The 20,207-nt window shown below is 28.9% G+C and overlaps 1 protein-coding gene across 2 annotated transcripts; it reads left to right on the top strand.

Moving 5' to 3' along the window:
• Nucleotides 1-15,008: 15,008 nt before the first annotated feature.
• Nucleotides 15,009-20,003, top strand: LOC106767049. 2 transcript variants are annotated; one of them, XM_014651867.2, is made up of 3 exons: nt 15,009-15,234; nt 16,320-16,422; nt 17,290-20,003. In XM_014651867.2, exon 3 carries the CDS (start codon nt 17,611-17,613, stop codon nt 19,663-19,665), a length of 2,055 nt encoding a protein of 684 aa, XP_014507353.1. In that variant the 5' UTR covers nt 15,009-15,234; nt 16,320-16,422; nt 17,290-17,610; the 3' UTR covers nt 19,666-20,003. The 2 variants fall into 2 exon arrangements, with proteins under 2 accessions (XP_014507353.1, XP_014507352.1); XM_014651866.2 differs by having other exon boundaries at nt 16,320-16,417.
• The last annotated feature ends 204 nt before the right edge of the window (nt 20,004-20,207 follow it).

Genomic DNA, 20,207 nt, shown 5'->3' on the forward strand with positions numbered 1-20,207 from the left:
GCTCATCTTTCTGGTTGGATTTGCTTTGCTGCTTTTTACTTTGACTGATCAATTATATCTTATTTCCTCTAGAAATTTTGAAAAAATATATTTCATTTACCTAATTTCTTAATGTATTTCTATACTGCTTTAGTTTTCTCTTGTCGTGGGTAACTAAATCCTTATCTAGAATTGTTTTGTAGCCTTTTAACGCATCCTATTTTCTTGTTTTTGGAATTCCTATTTCTCGACATGTTTTTAATCAATCAATTGAATGGCGATTGTACCGTAATTACTCGGTAGAATCATAGGATAATTGGGTCTCGGATTATTGTATGATCTTCCTTTAGTTTCGAATTTTCAATTAGGTTAGTCAATTTAGCTAACAATCCTCTGCTGAGTTAATATATTTACATGATCAAATGAGAACTAATTCTAGGAAAAAAAATCCTGAAAAATAATTGTAAGAAAATCCAAAAAGAAAATAAGGGTAATTGAGCGTTGAATTATGGCTCCTATAAAATTAGGATTAGGGGAATAAAACCTCCAGGATCCCTCGTTATTAAAGTCTCCGCGTTTCAATTTCCTATAACATATTTTATTTTCTGTTAATTTGAAGTCATCGCTTTCAAAATATTTATTTAAACAAAAAAAAATCCCATTGAACTTGATATCTGCCATGATAATATTTGTCTTCAAACGATTTTGAAAACTTATTACAATAGAAGTTTATATAATATTTAGAATTTATTTCTTGACAATTTGTTATAATTAAAAGTTCTTAATAATGTTTGACCTCGCGGTCACTTTGTTAAATACATTTGGGTTTCAAACATAATATTTTTACTGGTTTTCATTCTCTGGGTGCTAATGTTTTGAACTGGATTCACATTTCAATGTTGCTTAAATGTGCCAAACATTTTAATTATTTCAATAAGATTTTGTAAACAATTGAATTGTCCCTATTATTTTTTACCGATTTACTTTACATATGTATATAGTCTGTAATAGTAAATTTCATAGATTGAGCTGTGTTTTTCTCATAAAATGAACACACAAACCCTTTAGAAAGATGGTCTCATATTATTAAGTCTTTTTAAGAAATTGAGTTTACATGTTTTACTAACGTGTTTAAACGAGATATATTAAGTTCACTAAACGATAATAAATTATAAGAAGTTAATTAATTTTTTATGGCAAAATACAATTGTTGGATAAAAAAACTAGGAGCATACTTAAAATTTCAGAACTCTATATAAGAATTTTCATCATCTAAAATTATAGCATTTCAAAGTTTATAAAAGAAGCACAAATTCAAAAACTCTTCGTACCACTGTTATTGTATATAGATAAAGAAAAGTGTCAATATTTATATTTTTAAATTATAAACATTTAAAAATCTACCAATGTTTATTTTTATAAAATTTAAACTTTATTTTCTAAATACATATTTAAAAAAATAAATTCTAAATATAGTTAAACTGAATTCTTCTATTCAAACCAATAATTTGGCATCTAAAAATTAAATTAAATAATCGAAATCAGATATTGGAAACTCATTTGATGAAGTTTTGCAAGTAGTGGGCCAAGTCCTGGACCAAAACAAATTGGGCAAAATATCTTGAAGATTGGCCCACAGAAGGCCCAGTGAGAAAGAGGCGAAGAAAAGAAGAAAGGTAGTATAAAATGTGAATGATTGCTATAAACAGCAGCGACATGGTGGAGGTTCCTTTAAAGGAACCATTATTGGGAAAGAACATGTTCTGTTCTTCCAACCAGACAATAGCAGAGATGAGTTTAGAGTAGATTGTTGGGACGGTAACATTATTAGAAGCATAAGAATATGTTATATGTCGATGCTCTTCTCACCACAGTTTTTATATTCCGTAGATAGTGCACTATGGGTGAAGCATGGAGAAACTACATTTCATTACTTGTTTACGAATATGCCTTATGCACCCATCGCCAACTACACACACTCTCTTTTATTCCTTTCTATTCTTAAACAACAACCTTTTCTAAAACAAATATCAAATTCACATTTCATAAACTCAAATAGTTCTGTGATTTTACTAAATTTCAACTGTTATAATGTAGCTCAACATGTATATTAATTTTTCTCGTAAAATAATACGTTTAAATCATCGTATAATTTCTATATTTATTGTGTCAGGTACAAATAAAGTCTTACATGAAATAAAATAAGATATGAGCATGAATTTATATATACATAAGATACCTTCCATAGTAACATATCTTTTGGAATGATACCAAAAGTAAAAAATTTGTAAGGATTTGATCCAAACGAATAAAATCTTATAGACTATTGAAATTATTTTTACCTTTTTCATTTTTTCATTAAACTCATTTTTAAATACACCATTTTTTTAACTTTATAACTCTTCACATCCCTTAATTATTCAATTATCCTAATTTAATAATAAAGTTTTATAACCGTTTATTCTTCAACATTAACAATTAATCAGTAATATAAACCCTATGTTAACTACGACATTAGGGTCTATTATTATACAGTCCTTCTAGCCTTTACTAGCATTTAATTTGAAAGGTTAAGAGACTATAGAATGTAAAGAGATTGAACTTTTATAACCCTTTTCAACCTTAACAATCAATTAGTATTTAATCGAATCATCTAATTAGCAGCGCACATTAATATTCGTTGACAATAGTGATAAAATTAAACACCATATAAAAAGAATTACTCAAATTCAATGTCTCAAAATAATGAGTTAAATGTTTTAAATTTAAATAACATTTATATAATATCTCCAGAGTTCGTTTCTATTACTTACACACTTACAAGAACATCAATGACACAATAAAACAACTTCAGAACCACACCAACAACAATTTCCTAATGAACTCCCTTTATAGAAGAAATTCATCAACATTTAAACATGCGATCTAACTTTTGGGGACAATTTAGATCTTCTAATGAGTATTTTTCCTTTTTTCTTTTTTGTGATCGAATTTGTTGTGCGTGTAGCAATTGACATCCATAAACAGTGTGGAAATTAGAGTGTATACGCCGAGCAGTGATATTTGAAAAAAGAAAAATATTATTTAATATATCTAAATTTTTTACAACTATTTGGTATTATTTTTTGATATTATTTTTTTATTTTTTAAAAAAATATAAAAATTTATATTTTTACGATTGTTTTACTTTTTATATGTTAAATGAATATAAAAATGTGTGATGATATTTAAGAAATGAGGTAAAATATGGTGTGGTTGGAGAGGAGATTTGAATGTTAAGAAAAAGAGGTAAGACGTGGCGTTACCTTAACCATTGCTAAGGTCTTTGAATTGAAAGAAGAAGAATCATAAAGCGGTGAAAGGGATGATTGTGGTTTGTGGAGAATTGGGGAAGGACAAATGTCACTCTCCCCTTCCCATTTTCTCAAATTAATAAATAATAAACACAAACATTTTCAGATATTTATTTCATCACTTCTAATTTTACATATCAAAGTAATAATAATAATATAATAATACCTTTTTTAAGGTACCTAATTGTACAAATTTATTTAATTATTTAGTGTTTTGAAAAAGTAGATACTGTGCAAGTGGAAGGAAGTAGTGAGAATAAGATATAGAAGGAAGATCTGGTGGGACAAAGAAGCACACATGCTTCAAAGTCTCAGACTCCAGATCCACATGCTCCTTTTTCTTTTTCCTATTTCGCTATTTTTTCTTCAAAACACAACAACGACACATTATATTAATATTATCATCTTCGGAAAATGCTCTCTTCTGTTCGTGATTCCTGACTTGGTGTGTGCGTGTCCCAGAGATCACTACCCTCAAACATCGCACGTGCATTCTACGATCCGAATATAAAAAGGTATATTCTTTCAAAACCTGGAAAAATTAAAAAATTAAAAAAAAAAAATCTCGTCTTTTGTATCGATGTTCGTAAACAATTTTTTTAATGTTTAAATAAAAACATTATTATGCACTGAATAAAACCAAATTGACTATCCCTTCTTAATTTCGCGCTTAGAATCGCGAACCGTTGATTGTCAAAACATAATCTCCATTGTGCAGATCAAACGGTGCAAAACTTTCCTCTTGCAATGCGGGCACCCAGTGTGAGTGATAGATAGTTAGCAAACCAGAATCGGCTTTCGCCGGTTTTGGCCAAAAGGGTGGGCGGTGGATGCGATGAGTGCGGGTGGGACCGTGTTACAGTACAGATCCCATCCAACGGTCTGAGTCCAACGTCATGGGATTACGTGTGAAGATCCAACGGCTGGGAGATGTACAAGATAAGGGAATAGATTCCTCTTAACTTTTTTGTTTTTATGGTTATTGTTTTATGGATGATCTACAAGATTGCATAAACCCAACGATAAAGTGCTCTCCAAAAATTTTAGCAAATTAATCTATTACTTTTACCAAACATATCATATTCCAGAAATTCATTATGTTCGTTAAGTTTAATCGTATTTAGTTAGATTAAAACATATGGACATTTTACGTATGAATATATTTATTTGTTCACGAAATTTAATTCCCTTAAATTTTAATTTAATTTGGTTTAAAAAAATAAAATATGTTTAAGGAGAAATAAAATATATGTATAGGACAAGAGAATAAAAAGGACGCACTCACGCAAAGCTATCCACAACCATTGCTCTTTTCCTCTTTCCGTGCCTATTCTCCTAAATACAACAAACGGGGTTTAGAAATCCACACCACACCCACATATTTTACGATGCAAATTCCTGTCTTGCTCCTGCGCGTCACTCACACCTTCTACTCCAGAGCGTGCACTTCACTTCTCCCCGTTTTCTCCAAAAAGTCTTCCGTTTCTTCAACTCGACGCTGTACCTAATACAAGTCAAAAACCAAATCACCTTCGTTTATTCTATTAAATTATTTACAGTAAGTAACAGAATGAATAAATAAATAAATACTGGAAAACATTTTTTCTTAAAAACTATTTATTATTATTATTATTAAAGGGGGAATAACTAATTTTTATGAATTACGAAGAGGCGCACTTCGAAGTGATCCCGTTTGGATTCGTAAGGGCGTTTCAGATCTATTTTGCGTTGTCTTCTTCTGCTCGCTCGTGGCTACTTCTTTAAAAAAACAATTCTTCAATTTCTTGGTTTAAATTATAAAAACAAAAAGAAAATAGCTGTTCGCATTTATATTCTTATTTATGCATTTATTATTCTGATCCTTATCCAATCTTAAAAGCTGTAGAAATAGTATTTATTAAATTTTATTTCTCAAACGAATTTCGAAGTTTGAATAAAGAAACACTAGAAAGTTTCATGGACTAGAGAATAATAATTGAAAAGTTCTCTGTACAGAAATTTCGGTGAAGAAAAAACATCATATAATTTAATTTTTTTTAAAAAAAGTAATAATATTAGAAAGAAAAGTATTATTAAAATAAGTAGTGGTATTAAGTAAGGTTATTAAAAAAAGACAAGTTTGATAATTAATATAGATTTGGTGTGGGGTCCACGGGAGGAGCAGTGACGAGACGAGCCGCTACCGTTTTACCTAAAAAGACTGAAAAAACATAACGTGGAGTTGACTTATGGAGGTTTCTCCACAATCACGTTTCGCCACGCCGCGACTCGCCAACCTTAACCCTTCCTTTCTTTCACTCTTCTTCGCCTACCCATCATCTCACATCAACCATATCAACTGTATCTAGACATTATACAGTCTCTGTTCTTCTTCTTCTTCTTTTTTTTTTTTTTTAATTTTCATCTCTCTAAAAAAACCTTTTCAAAAAATATTCAATCTTTTTCATGACCGTTTCAGATATTATATATTTTTAAATACGAAATTTCATCACCATTTTATTTTTTAAAAAAGTTTTAAATAAAAATATATGTGTGAATAACGCGTTGATGAAGATGATAGAGCATGAATAACGCGTATTAAACTAATATCACATCACGTAAAAATGTTCTATTATTGTGTTTACATTGGAAGGCAGCTACTGAAATACGTATTTCCAGAAATAGAAGCTCTCCCAATCAGTTTTATCTCTGTAATAATATCTCATCTCGTTATCATTCAACACTCCAAATACCAATTAAAAATATTATATATATTCCATATTCAAATTACACGGTTTAAGATGATATATATATATATATATATATATATATATATATATATATATATATATATATATGAGTGTTAGTTTATAATTTTTTTAAAGTTAAATTATAAAGATTATATATATATATATATATATATATATATATATATATATATATATATATATGAGTGTTAGTTTATAATTTTTTTAAAGTTAAATTATAAATATTTTATATTGGATCAAATCTATTTGTCTTTGATTATGTATTAAAACAATAAGAAAAGAAAAGAAAAAGTAAAGAATGATTAAGTAGTTTCTTTAATTTTTTTCATAAAAAAAAAGATCGATTTTTATTATTTTGAATTGTATTTACATTTTTACATAAACGTTTTTACATAAAATATACACAAAATCATTAAATAATAAAAAAATTTAGAGATTAAAAATAATTAATCACTATATTTATTAATTTAGAGTTTAATTATAAACTAACAAATACTGATATATTTTTTTATGAACGAAATTGATTTGTGATTCGTGAAATTGAATTTAAATTGGTTTCTAATGCTAACTAACAAAATTTTTAATTATGAATAATTTAGTGTTTAAATTAAATTTTAATTTTAAAAAAATAAACTAATTTAGAATCAATAGGAACAGTTGCTAAAATCTTGCTAGATAATGCTAGAAATCAATTTAAATTTTAATTTACGAAATAGTTATTAATTTTTATTTATAATATAGGCTATTTAGATATTAATAATTTTTAATATATAAAATAATATCTGACTTAATCAAATAACTGATTATTTGATTTTTAAAATTGATTATTAATTAATAATTTTCTTTATAATAATATATTGAGTTTTTATGTAATGACTTAATAATTGATTGCTGGTGTACCACAAATCATAATAAAAAGACAACGATTGTAATTTTAGCTAGAAATTTATAAGTTGGTTTTTACATGAAAAAAAAGTTAAATGTTTTAAAATAATTTTGAATTAAAATAATTTTGGTAGCTTTAATAATAATAAATCAAAGCTAATTTTTATTACTATTTTCTTTGAATAAAAAAAGTCAAAATGTAAATCAGATTATTTTGAAAATATTTTTTTATTTATCAGCGCCCACTCACGTACAGTAGTACTAAAGTAACTTTAATTTAAGAATAAATGAATTGAATCCATTACATACACAAACAAATAATTGATCGTTCAAATTTGATCCTCTGCACCATTACTGCATTATTGATAGTATTGAACTGTGGGTTTGAAATTGAATTTAGGATGCGTGTCTTACACTTTAACTATTTTTAAAATATTTTATTTAAATTACAGATTGATTTTTCATGAAAATATTTCATTTATTTAGTAATATAGTTTTTTAGCCTGTTTTAATAAACTAATTAAATCAATGTTTTAAAATAGTTTATTTAGATAAAACTTATATCTTAATATCTTGTCTTTAAGATGATAAAAAGAAATAGTAGCGTGTTTTATGATTATTATTTTTATTATTATTTTAGTATTACATTTTTATTATTGTTTTTCAGTGTTGTACTTTTTCAGTATTATAATTATTTAACAAATTTTTACTAAAAAGTAACTATTAAAATTTAAAGGGAAAACTAAATTGCTACCCAAATATTACTTTAAATTTAATTTATATATAACTAATTATATTAGAAAATTTAAGATAACTTAAAATATGAATTTATACATGTTAAGAATACGCAATTACCTAAAACTTGAAAACATGAAATTAAAATAGAAATTTACATATTTTTCCTCACGTTACCATAAAACATGAATAACATAAAAATTTAGAACATTCATTCTCAAGTTATGAGAATATAACACATTTTTTCTCCTTATTTTTCACACATATTCTCTCCATTGTTACAAATACTATTTCGAGTAAAAAAAAAATTTTCTTCAAACTCATATTATCTTAATTTAAAACATATTAATCTTTCAAGAGTTTATTTTTGTTAAAAATAAAACATATAAATTTATTTTTCATTTTAACTTTTTCGACAATGAAAATTATCTTTCTTATATTGATGATAAGGTTGTTTTTATTTTTACGTGATTTAATCTAACTCTATATTTAAATAACTCAACAATGACTTGACGATGAAAATCGTATAAAAACATCAAACGCACCGTCTCATCCTAACAGTAGAAGGCTTCCTCCATTGAATTATACACACTTAAGAAACGTGGAATAAAGTTTTGTTTTGTGAGATTAAATATTTTTTATCATTGATGTTTTTAACTTACTGATTTTGTATTCAAGAATTTGTTCAAGTGATGGAAATGGGCTTATCTATGATGCATTTCAAAGTAACATGTTATTATCATTCTTTTACTTTGTTTATACGTATATTCTTAATTGATTAATGTGTTCCAAATCTTATTAAACGTTAATAGATCTTTTTAAGTCCTAATGACCTCATAACTTGGATTATTTTAGTTTTTCAACATTGATTTTTAATTTATTAGTATTTTAAAAGACTTTCAAAATATAAAATTAAGGAAAACGGTTCATGTATCAAATAATAATTTAAAAGAAAAATATTTTAACTCTAAAATTCCACCTTTTAAGATGGGAGTGAAGCTTTCAAATATTACTATTACATTTTTTTTTTTTGACAAAATGTTCAACACCTTTTATATACAATACATCTACTTTAATTTTTTTTTTCAGATTTGAAACTTATGCAGAATTTGAACTCTTTTGGAATTAATTATATATATATATATATATATATATATATATATATATATATATATATATATATATATATAAACTTTTGCAATGACTCAACATAAATTTAAAATGTGTTTCTTGTTTATTTGAAGAAAAGTAATATAAATTTTAAAAATATCATATTATATATAAAATATTTATAGGTTGTTGATTATATAGTCGTGGTCACACTCTTACAATTATGAGCAATTTGTGAGCTATAAGTAAAGATTAAGAAATTGAATTATTTTTGGAGCAATTTTGGAAATTTTTTTAATATAGTTTTATTGAAATAGTTTATTGAAAAGTTTTACATTAACTAACTAGTAATTATTTTAAAATATATAAATAGATGTAAATCTTACTTTATAAATTAGTTTTGTAAATTTAAATTAAATTAAAATTACTTTTTAAAATGGTATCAAAATCATTAATTAGAATCTAAGATTTGTGATTTGATTAAATTATTTTGTTATCTACTGTTAAAAAATTTATTGTATGTTTGATATACTGTTTTATTCGTTATCGGACTATTAGTTTTACACATAAAATGTATGTATGTGTATGACGTGAGGTGAATGTGTTAAAAATCTAACATAATTTATAATATACAAGTGAATCTAAATTTCACATTAAAATTCAGATTTGTGAGATTTAATTAAACAAAAAAAACATAGATAAAAATCACATGAAGAATAATAATAATTAAGAAAAAAACTTGATTTTTTCTCATAGATAATAATTGGTGCATTCTAAAACATATATGGAACATCCACGAGAAAGTTATGTATTCAAAAAAAAAAATAGAATGGAAAGTGAATTAGATGAAGTTGTAATAACACAGTGACATTCGGGAGGGAAAGAAAGACTCTGTTTACATGTTATTGATACTGTGAAATGTTTATTAAGGATATTTAGTGAACATACATATTTTATTTGAATTTTATGTGTTTATATATATATATATATATATATATATATATATATATATATCCCTTTCCACTTTTTTTATAAATAAATATTCTTGTATCGAGGTTAGTAAAAAAAAACTTATCAAATAAATAGAGATAAAGAGTAAATGTCATTTAATCTTTAACTATTTAAATTTTTTTAATATATATTTTACAAATATTAACATTTAATTCATTGGACGTAAACATGAAAGGAAGATTCACAAAAGGAATTATTTATCTATCAAAATTCACTTTTTAACATAATTTCAAAATTCTATTTAAAGTTTATTGTTAAACATATTTTTCTCGATATCTTATCATTATTGAACCTCCTATTAGTCTACTTCTTACAAATATTATATCAATATTTATATAAGATTATAACCAAAATAGTTTAATCTTATTTCTATCTATACATTATATTATTCGTATCAATCTTTAAGTAACGTATATAAAAATATAATATAAAATTAATGTTAAGAGTTAAAAAAACAAAAGAGAAAAAAGTGGAATGAAAGAAGAAATAGAAAATATGTTGCTTAATGTACACTTAAGGTAAATTAGAAAAAAAAAGCACTACTTGAATTCTTAAGAAAATCGAAATAAGATTAAAAGAGAAAATTAATTACTTTATAATAGACAGGATCTAAAATTTACACAATTTCCATTTGATAAATGGCGTTTAACAAGAGTGAAATATGATTGGGTATAACTTGTTTAAAACTAGATATTAATAAGAGATAAGCTCAAAATTAAAATCTAGACAATGATTTAAAGATCATTTCAAGTGGTGTGTCTAAGGTAGTAAGTTTCATTTTTGCGTAATTTTTTTATTGAATGAGTTTTAATTAAGGATCAATTTTAAGTCTACAACTATATTTACAACACAAAGAAAATGCAATTAAAAGAAATGTAACAAGTTCTAATTTTTATGATTTTATGAAATATTAAAGAAATAAATAAAAAACTATTTCTGTAATTTATATATATATATATATATATATATATATATAAAAATAAAAGTAATTGCAGAAAGGATTCGATATATCAATTTTTACAAACATCCTAATTGATTTTTATTGGAGGCTTGTACATCCATGAATAATTCGGGGGTTTTTTTTACATCTTGTTTTTTTAAAAACATTATTTTGTTTATAACAAATTTTTATTTTTGCATTTTCTTAACTTAAAAATATTTACTTATCATTATTATTGAAAAAAAAAACATTTCATATTAAAGTTTTCATACATTTTCATTCTTTATTAATATACTATATTTTAGTTTATTTTCTTTATCATTTTAGTAAAAAAAGAGAGTCATGTATAAATTCACTGACTGTGTAACATTTTAATTTAAAAAAAGACATCGTTTTCAAATCATTTATTAACTAACATAAAATAATAAAAAATAGAATATGTTTTTCAAAACAATAAACCCCCTTTTCGTGTGAGTTGAGTTGGCACACAATGGAACGATGTATGGGTTTACATAACAATTTTTTCCTACTATATCTATATGATAACATTTTTTTTCTTTTGTTTTATGATTTTATGTCTCATTAAATAATAAAGTTCACTTGTATTTTCATTTAATTCGTTTAAATCATAGAAAAATTAAATTAACAACTACGAAACAATAAAGAAAAGTTATTAAAAGAAATAATGAAAGACTAAATTAAAAAAAAAAATCTTTATTTTTGAATGAGCAATTTCTTCTAACATACTAGATTGAATACTAATCTCACCTTAAATATTATAATTATCATTTGTCAAAAGTTTAATCATTATTCCTATTTTCGGTGACTTTTTTCAATTAGGTCCCTTATTTTTATTTTTTTTTTAATTGGATCCTTATTTTTGAACTGTCGTTAGTTCCGTACTAACACTATTAGAAAGGGTGACACGTATCAGCTCGTGATTTTTTTGAATTTTTTAAATATATTTTTAATTATTTTTATTTTTATTTTTTATTTTTTTCTTTTAAAAATAAAATTTGCCACGTGTCAAGTTGACATTGTGTCACGTAGCAATGACAGTGTGAGGTGGCACTGATAGTGCCACGTGTCACTGTCAAATCATGTGTCATTGCGTTTGTTTCAATTTGGTCCATGTATATTTATTTTGTTCCAATTTGATCCTTGTATTGTTATTTTGTCTCAATTTAATCCTAATTTTTTTAAAAATTTAAAAAAATTTGTTCCTTCCCAAAATAAAATACGGTATGTACATTTTCTAAATTTTTGTCTTTAAATTTGTTTCTGTTAAGCAAATTATTAGTAATGATGTATTTCAAATCGAAATATTTAACTCTAGAAACTTTTTTGAATTGTTGAGGAAGTATTGAGACTATACTTTTTTGAAAAATATTTATTATTGAGATGTTAACTTTTATAGGTTACTTATTCATATTATTTAGGTTAATGGTTTCTTTACTATTATATAAATAAAAATGTGTTATATGTTAGTTTGTAATTTTTTTATTTTTCTAATAAAAAAATTAATTTGTATAAATTTCTTTGTAAAGATTTATATACAAATTTTGTTTGAACTTGGAGAGAAACAAAATTGTTTAGTTTTTTAAAAAAATAGGACTAAATTAAGACAAAATAAGAATACATGGACCAATTTGAGACAAATTAAAAATACAGGACCAAATATAGACAAATCTAATGACACGTAGTCTGATAGTGACACGTGGCACTATCAGTGACGTGACACTATCAGTGCCACCTCACATTGTCATTGCCACGTGGCTCAACGTCAACTTGACACGTGACAATTTAAAAAATAAATTAAAAATAAAAATAAAAATAATTAAAAATTATTTAAAAAATTCAAAAAAATCACGAGCTGACACGTGTCACTCTTTTTAACGGTGTTAGTACGAAACTAACGACAGTGACCTAATTATTTTAATTTTTCAAAAATAGGGACCCAATTGAGAAATAAAAAAAATGAGGGACCTAATTGAAAAAAATCACCAAAAATAAGAACTACCAGAATGATTAAACCTTTGTCAAATCAGTTTCATATGCAATAAAAGGTTGAAAGGTAAATTTTATGTGCTACATATATTATCCTCGCGTCATAATTGGGACACATAAGCGGTGAGAATAGTCTTAAATAGATAAAAAAAATTCTGAAATAAGATAAATGTATTTTAAAAGAATAATGTTCGAATAACGTGGAAATCGTTAACTATTATTTTTAAATAGACATTATTTTATTAAATCGAAATTAATAGATGATAGTTTGAAAATTATATTTGTATTTGGACCAACTTTTCCATAAATTTATTTTAAGATGGAAAAATAAGAATAGAAAATTAAAATTAACTTATCTAAAGCATAAGGTTATCTTATGCTTTAATTAATTTGTATTAATTATTTATAGTTTTTTCTATTTTTATTTGTGCATAAACTTTTGGTAGAACATAAACTTTTTTTTCTCATAAGATCTTAATATTATTTTTTTAAAATATGTTTTTTTTTATCCTAAACCAGTTATTAAAATGTTTTTTATTTAATTATCTCTTTTCACTACAATTATTTCTCTGGTGATAGATGGTCTTGGATATAATTATGAAAATAGATAGTCAATCTTTTCCTAAATTCATGTAACAAATATACTGAAATAAAAGTGTTTCTATCTTTATTGTCTTCTTAACCATGTTTTTCTCCTTTCCTTTCTCGTATCCTTCGTAATGTCTAGGTAAACTTTAATTTATGAAAAGATGTTTCCAACAAATTTTACATTTAAATTTGTTGACATATATTTTTTTCCAAAATGAAATTTGTTTATAAAAATCATCAAAAATTTTTATCGATGATTTATCATCACAATTACCTATGAAAATATTCCTCGGTACCTTACCATCAAAATCACCAACCATTGAATTTTGTTAATAAATTTGTCAATTTTTTAAACGAATAATTTCTCAAACAACTTCCTCTGAGTTTTATATTGTATTAAAGGAACACGAGTGAGAAGAAGAGAACAACATGACAAAGAAAAGAAGATAAGAAGGAAAAAAAATAAGAAGAAAATGGAGAAAAATAAGGTGGTAGGTGGAGTGGAGGATGGTGTGTGACGTGGAGGCTCACCGGTGAATGTAGCACATTGGTGACGTTAGTGACATTCGTAACTGTGGTAGTGATTAATAATAATGGTTGAAGTTAGAGAATAGATTGATGATATTGATGACAAATATTACTAACAGGTTTTGTCTATCAATAATTTGTCAATAAACATGACATGATAGTTAAGTAGACATAAATCAATATGTAAATTGAACTACTTTTAAAGCATTGCAAATCAATCATTCATTCTTAACAAGTATATCCTTCAAAATCTTAAAAGATAACATTTCTCATTTTCATAAATATACATGTGAATTTCATGTTAAAATAACACTTGATAAATAGATTTTGTATTGGTTTATTGACACCTTAATTAATACACATGTTTTATCAATTACTACCAACCAATATTTTAATGTCTGAAAAAAAATACAACTTATAATTTTAAAGATGATATATTGATGTAGCCTAGCATAAAAAACATTTATTAAAACTATATAGAGAATAATATTGTTACATGTTTATGGTTGGACTTCCGTACCTAATGGTTGAGCTAAAATTCACCATATAATGCAATTATGATATCGAACACAAATTTCTATTTGTTATGGTTTATATATGTGAAAAGTTAACAATCCGGTCATTACTGTGAATTATGTCTTATCATTTTTCAAATCAGTGACTCTTTCCTTATGTGATAAATTAATAAATATTTTACACATCATCAAATAATATCTCAACCACACTTAATAATGAATAAGATACATCACTAACAACATTGTTATATATCCATCCTCATTATTTTATTTTCTCTTATTTTTTTTGTTTACGCAGTATATTTTGGAGAATACATTTCTTTTAGAGGAAGATGTTTTGTTTCAATGAATATAAAATTTAATAAAATATCTTCTTTTATTATTATGTAAATAGAAAAAGTGTTCAAAAAAACGATTTAATCAGAAATACCAAACCAACATAACTTTTCTTTCTTCTTCCATCATAATAAGATTAATAAGAGGCTTAAGGAACTGAAATTTTGTGATTAAATAGTAGAACTGTTCAAAAATTCTCGAAGAAACAAAACCATTGCCATATAGCGAGGCAGAGAAAAAATAATTTAAAAAAGAAGAAAACAAAGAAAGAAGAGAAACGTAACCCTAGAATTCGTGCAGTATTAAAATTGGATGTAGCGTACTCTCACTAAGAACACGCGCCTCTTCTTCCTCATTCATCTCTCACTCTCTCTGCCTCTTCACCGTTTCCTGTCGGCTTTCTCTGACCACCCTCTCTCGTCGGATTTTAAAACCCTAGACCACCCGTTTCTCTAACCCCAACTCCAATCAATTCGAATCCAATCCAATCGACGCGCTAGGTAACTTACTCTTTCGAGATCTCCTATATTCATTCCGAATTCATGTTCTATTTTTCTCTACAATCTAATTTTCGTTGAACATATTCATGAGCAAGCTACAGAATCATCATTTGTGTGTCCTTTTCGTTTTCCATTTCGTTTTTCTTTCTTTGAAATCTGGAACTTTATTCAAAGGACGGCCTATGAATTGATGCTTTTCTTCTTCTTCTTCTTCTTCTTCTTCTTCTTCTTCTTCTTCCTCTTCCTTTCTACTTCGTGGAAACATAATCCTGAATTTGATTGAAGATTCCGCGTTTAGCACAATTCAGCAAATTTGGAACGATGAAGATTGAATTGGAATATTTGTCTTTTGTCCTTCTTTCTTCCCTGCTTTCATAATCCACACAAACAAACAGATAACCTCAGGACCAATTTATCATATTTTCTACTTCAATCTGTTTCTTCCTTAATTAACTTCGATTTAACCGTATGTGATCAAATTCACCATATTTGGGGTATTTGGTAATAATATTTGCTAATTCAACTTGTGCGTTTCTGTAGTTATTTATTGTTTATTGGAGTTTGTGATTCCAGGTACTTTGAACTAAGTCTCGGGATTTCCCTTTTTCTCTGTTCACGTTTGTTTTGGTCGATTTTTTCAATGATTTATTTGAAAGGATTTATTTTGTTTTATTACTTTTTTTTTTTCACGGGGTCTAACCTGTTTGTAAAGAAAGTTTATAGTTAGCCCCCGCGTCTTCTCGTTTGGTTGGGTTGCGCTTAATTGATTTTAGTTATTGAAACAAGTTAGTTGCTCAGAGCAGAAGTACAAAAAGAAAGAAGAAACAGTTTTCGCACTAATGCTTGTATTTATGCATGTTACTGTGCTATTGTGTTGTAGTCTTGTTCAATGTCCTGGTTCTTTTGTTCGCTTTTCTGATGACGTGTTGTTTTGTTCAGAAATTATACTGTCGTTATCCTGTGTGCTTCAACGTCCCCATTTTTCTTATTTCATGTTTTCATCTCTGCAGTTGCTTGCTATTAGTCTTCGCTTTTTCTTGTTTTCGTGCTATTGCTTCCTAACTGCCCTGTTGTAATATCTGCAGAACTTTCTCAATCGATGCAGTCAGGCGTTTGTTGCTAGGCTGCTGTATTCTCGTAGCTGCTCCTGCTGTTTTATGGAAATACGTGTCATTGGTAATAGGTGAGGTTCGTTCAAGCGCTCTCTCATATTTTCTTATACGCTAAATTTTGATGCATCAGTTAAAGCTTGGCAGACATCTAAGTCATCTATTTTATAATGAATCATTTGGGATGATAAAAGTCTCATTATGGTTTTAAAAAACAGCTGGTCACAAGACTGGTTTCGTCCAGTTGGTTCAAAACACAGTATAAAGTGGTGGTCATCAGGATCTGATATGCTCTTTTGGTGTTCTTGTGACAAACAAACTAATAGAGCAAACAGTTTTTGTGACAAACAAACTTACAGAGAAAGCAATGTGCTTGATTTATGAAATGCTGTATGGTGTAAAATATTTTATATATATTACTTCAACTACTTTCACTTGGCGTACTCTGGACAATGACTAAGGTACTCGGCTATTTCTTCGTTTCAGCCCAGTTATTTTTCAAAAAGATTCTCTATTTGGGGGATTATTTGGGTTGATTTTTAACACTTTTTGAAGGGCGGGTATGCAATTTAATGACCTTTTGCTTCATGCATAACCATAACTACAGTTTTTGTTTTGCTGGCCTGTGATGCCCTTGCAAAACGGAGATCTTTGTACCCAGTTCATTTATTTAAGTGTAATTTTTTGAGTAGATTTATCCGCTTTCTTGATGTTTTTATCTTACGTTTCAATCTCTGTGGATAAAAATTCTAAAAGAAGTTTATGGACACGTTTTTTCTTTTAAATTTTAATTTATAGTGTTTTTCTTATTTTGGGCCAATGAACATCTGGTGTTTTGCAAACATAAGTTTATTTTTTGTGAGTTTCTCTTTCTGATGCTATCTATTACCCATTTTTATTCTAGCGAGCATGCAAAACTTGACTGCAACCATGTTTATTCTGGCAGATGTTCCAGTTCCGGCCATGTGGTTCGTGAATAGTATGATTGCTTCCATGGTGTGTTTTGGAAGGAGTCAGACGTTGTTAGGTTAATTTGTACTTGCAACCGACAAACTGAACCTCAGCTTAGTCTTTCTATATCTTATAGATGGATCGGCGTGATACTTCAGGATTTGTCAGCGGGGGTGCATTGTACACCTGTAGACACATCTAACCCTTAACTTTGTAGATAAACATCTATATCTTTTTTACCCTGAGGTCAGGAAGGTTGTTCTGTTAAATTCATAAATAGGAGTAGATATTGTTTCTACAGTGGTTTCATACTTTAATGGACGTGAGGTTGAAGTCATTTTTGGGATTTGCTGCTAATCATTCTGCAAATGCATTCAAGATTTTGGGCAATTCTATGCAAGCTGAAGGAAGGGGAGCTGATCAGTATGGTACAGATACCATCTTACGACTTGATTCCCCTGGTTCTTCAATTCCCACCCATGTGCCCTCTTCTAAGGGAACAAAAAGGAAGTGGGATTTAATTGATGGATGTATGGGTCAAAGAGTCGACTCATCTTTGTCACTTGGGCTTGGGCGTTCAACCAGTTCCTCTGATAGCAAGGGGAGTTCGGCTGCTGCTTGCACAGCTGTGTCTTCAGCCAAAGATGTTGATGAGGAATCATCTATGGATATTGAACTGGACTTTTCTCTCCATCTTGGCTGTGAGAAGGTACAAAGCCAGAAGAAACTTGTTAATTCAAGTTTGAAGACACTGGAGCTGCAACCAAAATTTGATTTGGAATTAAGCCTTTCTACTGGGCCCTGTGAGTCAGATATTACAAGCATACATCTAAATCCTTCACCTCTTCAATTGAATATGGAGATGCCATTAGCGTTCAGCGGGACACAGAATACAGACGAGGGATCAACTTCATGTAGTTGGAAGCCAGGGATTGTTTTGCCAGCTTCAAAGACGTCATCAAATACAGGCACTAGTTTTCTTCTAAATCAGGCTTCAGAGCAGTTTGATCATAGTCCCGTTGTTCTGGATCTCTCGTCAACCAGGCCTAAAAGTTCAGTTACCTGCACTTCCGGGCTTACACAGCAGCAACAGCCACTGCGCCCCAGTAATTCAAAAACATGTCAAGTGGAGGGATGCGGAAAGGGTGCCAGGGGTGCTTCTGGAAGATGTATATCTCACGGTGGGGGTAGGAGGTGTCAGAAACCTGGCTGCCACAAAGGAGCCGAGGGTCGTACGGTTTATTGCAAGGCACATGGAGGTGGCAGGCGATGTGAATTCCTTGGTTGCACAAAGAGTGCAGAAGGACGTACAGATTTCTGTATTGCCCATGGTGGTGGCCGGAGATGCAGTCATGAAGGCTGTACCCGGGCTGCCAGAGGGAAATCTGGATTGTGCATACGACATGGTGGTGGTAAGAGGTGCCAGAGAGAAAACTGCACCAAGAGTGCCGAAGGTCTATCAGGCCTTTGTATCTCACATGGTGGAGGTCGTCGATGCCAGGCTCCTGGCTGTACAAAAGGGGCACAAGGGAGCACAATGTTTTGCAAAGCACATGGTGGGGGAAAACGGTGTACAGCACCAGGGTGCACCAAAGGCGCTGAGGGGAGCACCCCATATTGCAAGGGCCATGGAGGGGGAAAACGCTGTACGTATCAGGGTGGTGGAGTATGTACTAAAAGTGTGCATGGAGGTACCAACTTCTGTGTGGCACATGGGGGTGGAAAGAGGTGTGCTGTACCAGGATGCACAAAAAGTGCTAGAGGAAGGACTGATCATTGTGTCCGCCATGGTGGAGGCAAGAGATGCAAGTTTGTAGGGTGTGGAAAGAGTGCTCAAGGAAGCACTGACTTTTGCAAAGCACATGGGGGAGGCAAGAGGTGCTCTTGGGGCCATCCTGGTTCAGAGTATGGCATTCAACAGGATGGTCCCTGCAATTCGTTTGCAAGGGGGAAAACAGGTATGTGTGCTCTTCATAGTGGGCTGGTGCATGATAAGAGGGTTCACGGAGGTATCTCACTGGCATCTGTTGTTCAGAATCCTCATTCGAGTAAAACAGATGAACTAAAGCAGTTACTCGTTGACAAAAACATGGATATAGATATGATGAAAATAGGGAGTAGCCTTGGTTCGGCTGCAACCTGCTCTGACTTCAAGCAGTTTGAAGCTGTAACTGCTCATGTCTCAGCCAAGGAAGGTGGTCACTTGCCAATGTCAGTTGCTGTTCCTGAAGGCAGGGTGCATGGTGGAAGTCTGATGGCAATGCTGACTGGGAGTTCTAGCCGTGGCACAAGCAGCGGGAGAAGTCTAGTTAGCGATCCATCTGAACCAATCAAAGGTTATCCCATGCCCCAGAATTGGATGGAAAGCTAGTTATCGTTTTCTTTCTCATTGTCTCCTTAGTTAACAAATTTTATCAGCATGTTACATTATTACTCCATTCTACGTTAGATTTTGACGAATTGAGTTATTCTGTCTTCCTATGAAATTGAGTTGGGAGAATAACCAAGTCGTTTGACAATCTCGTGGAGGGGATTTATCATGTTAGGAAATTGTACTTTGATCAGGTAGTTGGTGATGTTTTTTTCACATTCTTCCTTCCTCTGTAAATATTACCTGTAATGTAATTTCTGTCAGTGTTTCATGTATTCTATTTAATAATAAAACTTCACTGAGATTGTATTTGTTATAATAGTACTTATTTTTCAACACATCGTGATCCTTGAGTTTGACACCCATTTTACGGGATTAAAGGCCTTATGAGGTCGCATTCACTTGCCCATTTGTAGTTATCTTTAATTTAAAAATTCTATTTTCTTAGAGATAAACTGTATTATTTTGTTATTTCTTTAATGCTAACGGTTCTTTTAACGCCATGTAAATAAACAAAAGTTAGTTAAACAAATTTATACTAC

This window comes from Vigna radiata, chromosome 7 (assembly GCF_000741045.1).
Source record: "Vigna radiata var. radiata cultivar VC1973A chromosome 7, Vradiata_ver6, whole genome shotgun sequence".
NCBI lineage: Eukaryota > Viridiplantae > Streptophyta > Magnoliopsida > Fabales > Fabaceae > Vigna > Vigna radiata.

Coding starts and splice junctions, on each gene's coding strand:
- LOC106767049 (XM_014651867.2), top strand. CDS start 17,611: ATGGACGTGAGGTTGAAGTCATTTTTGGGATTTGCTGCTAATCATTCT.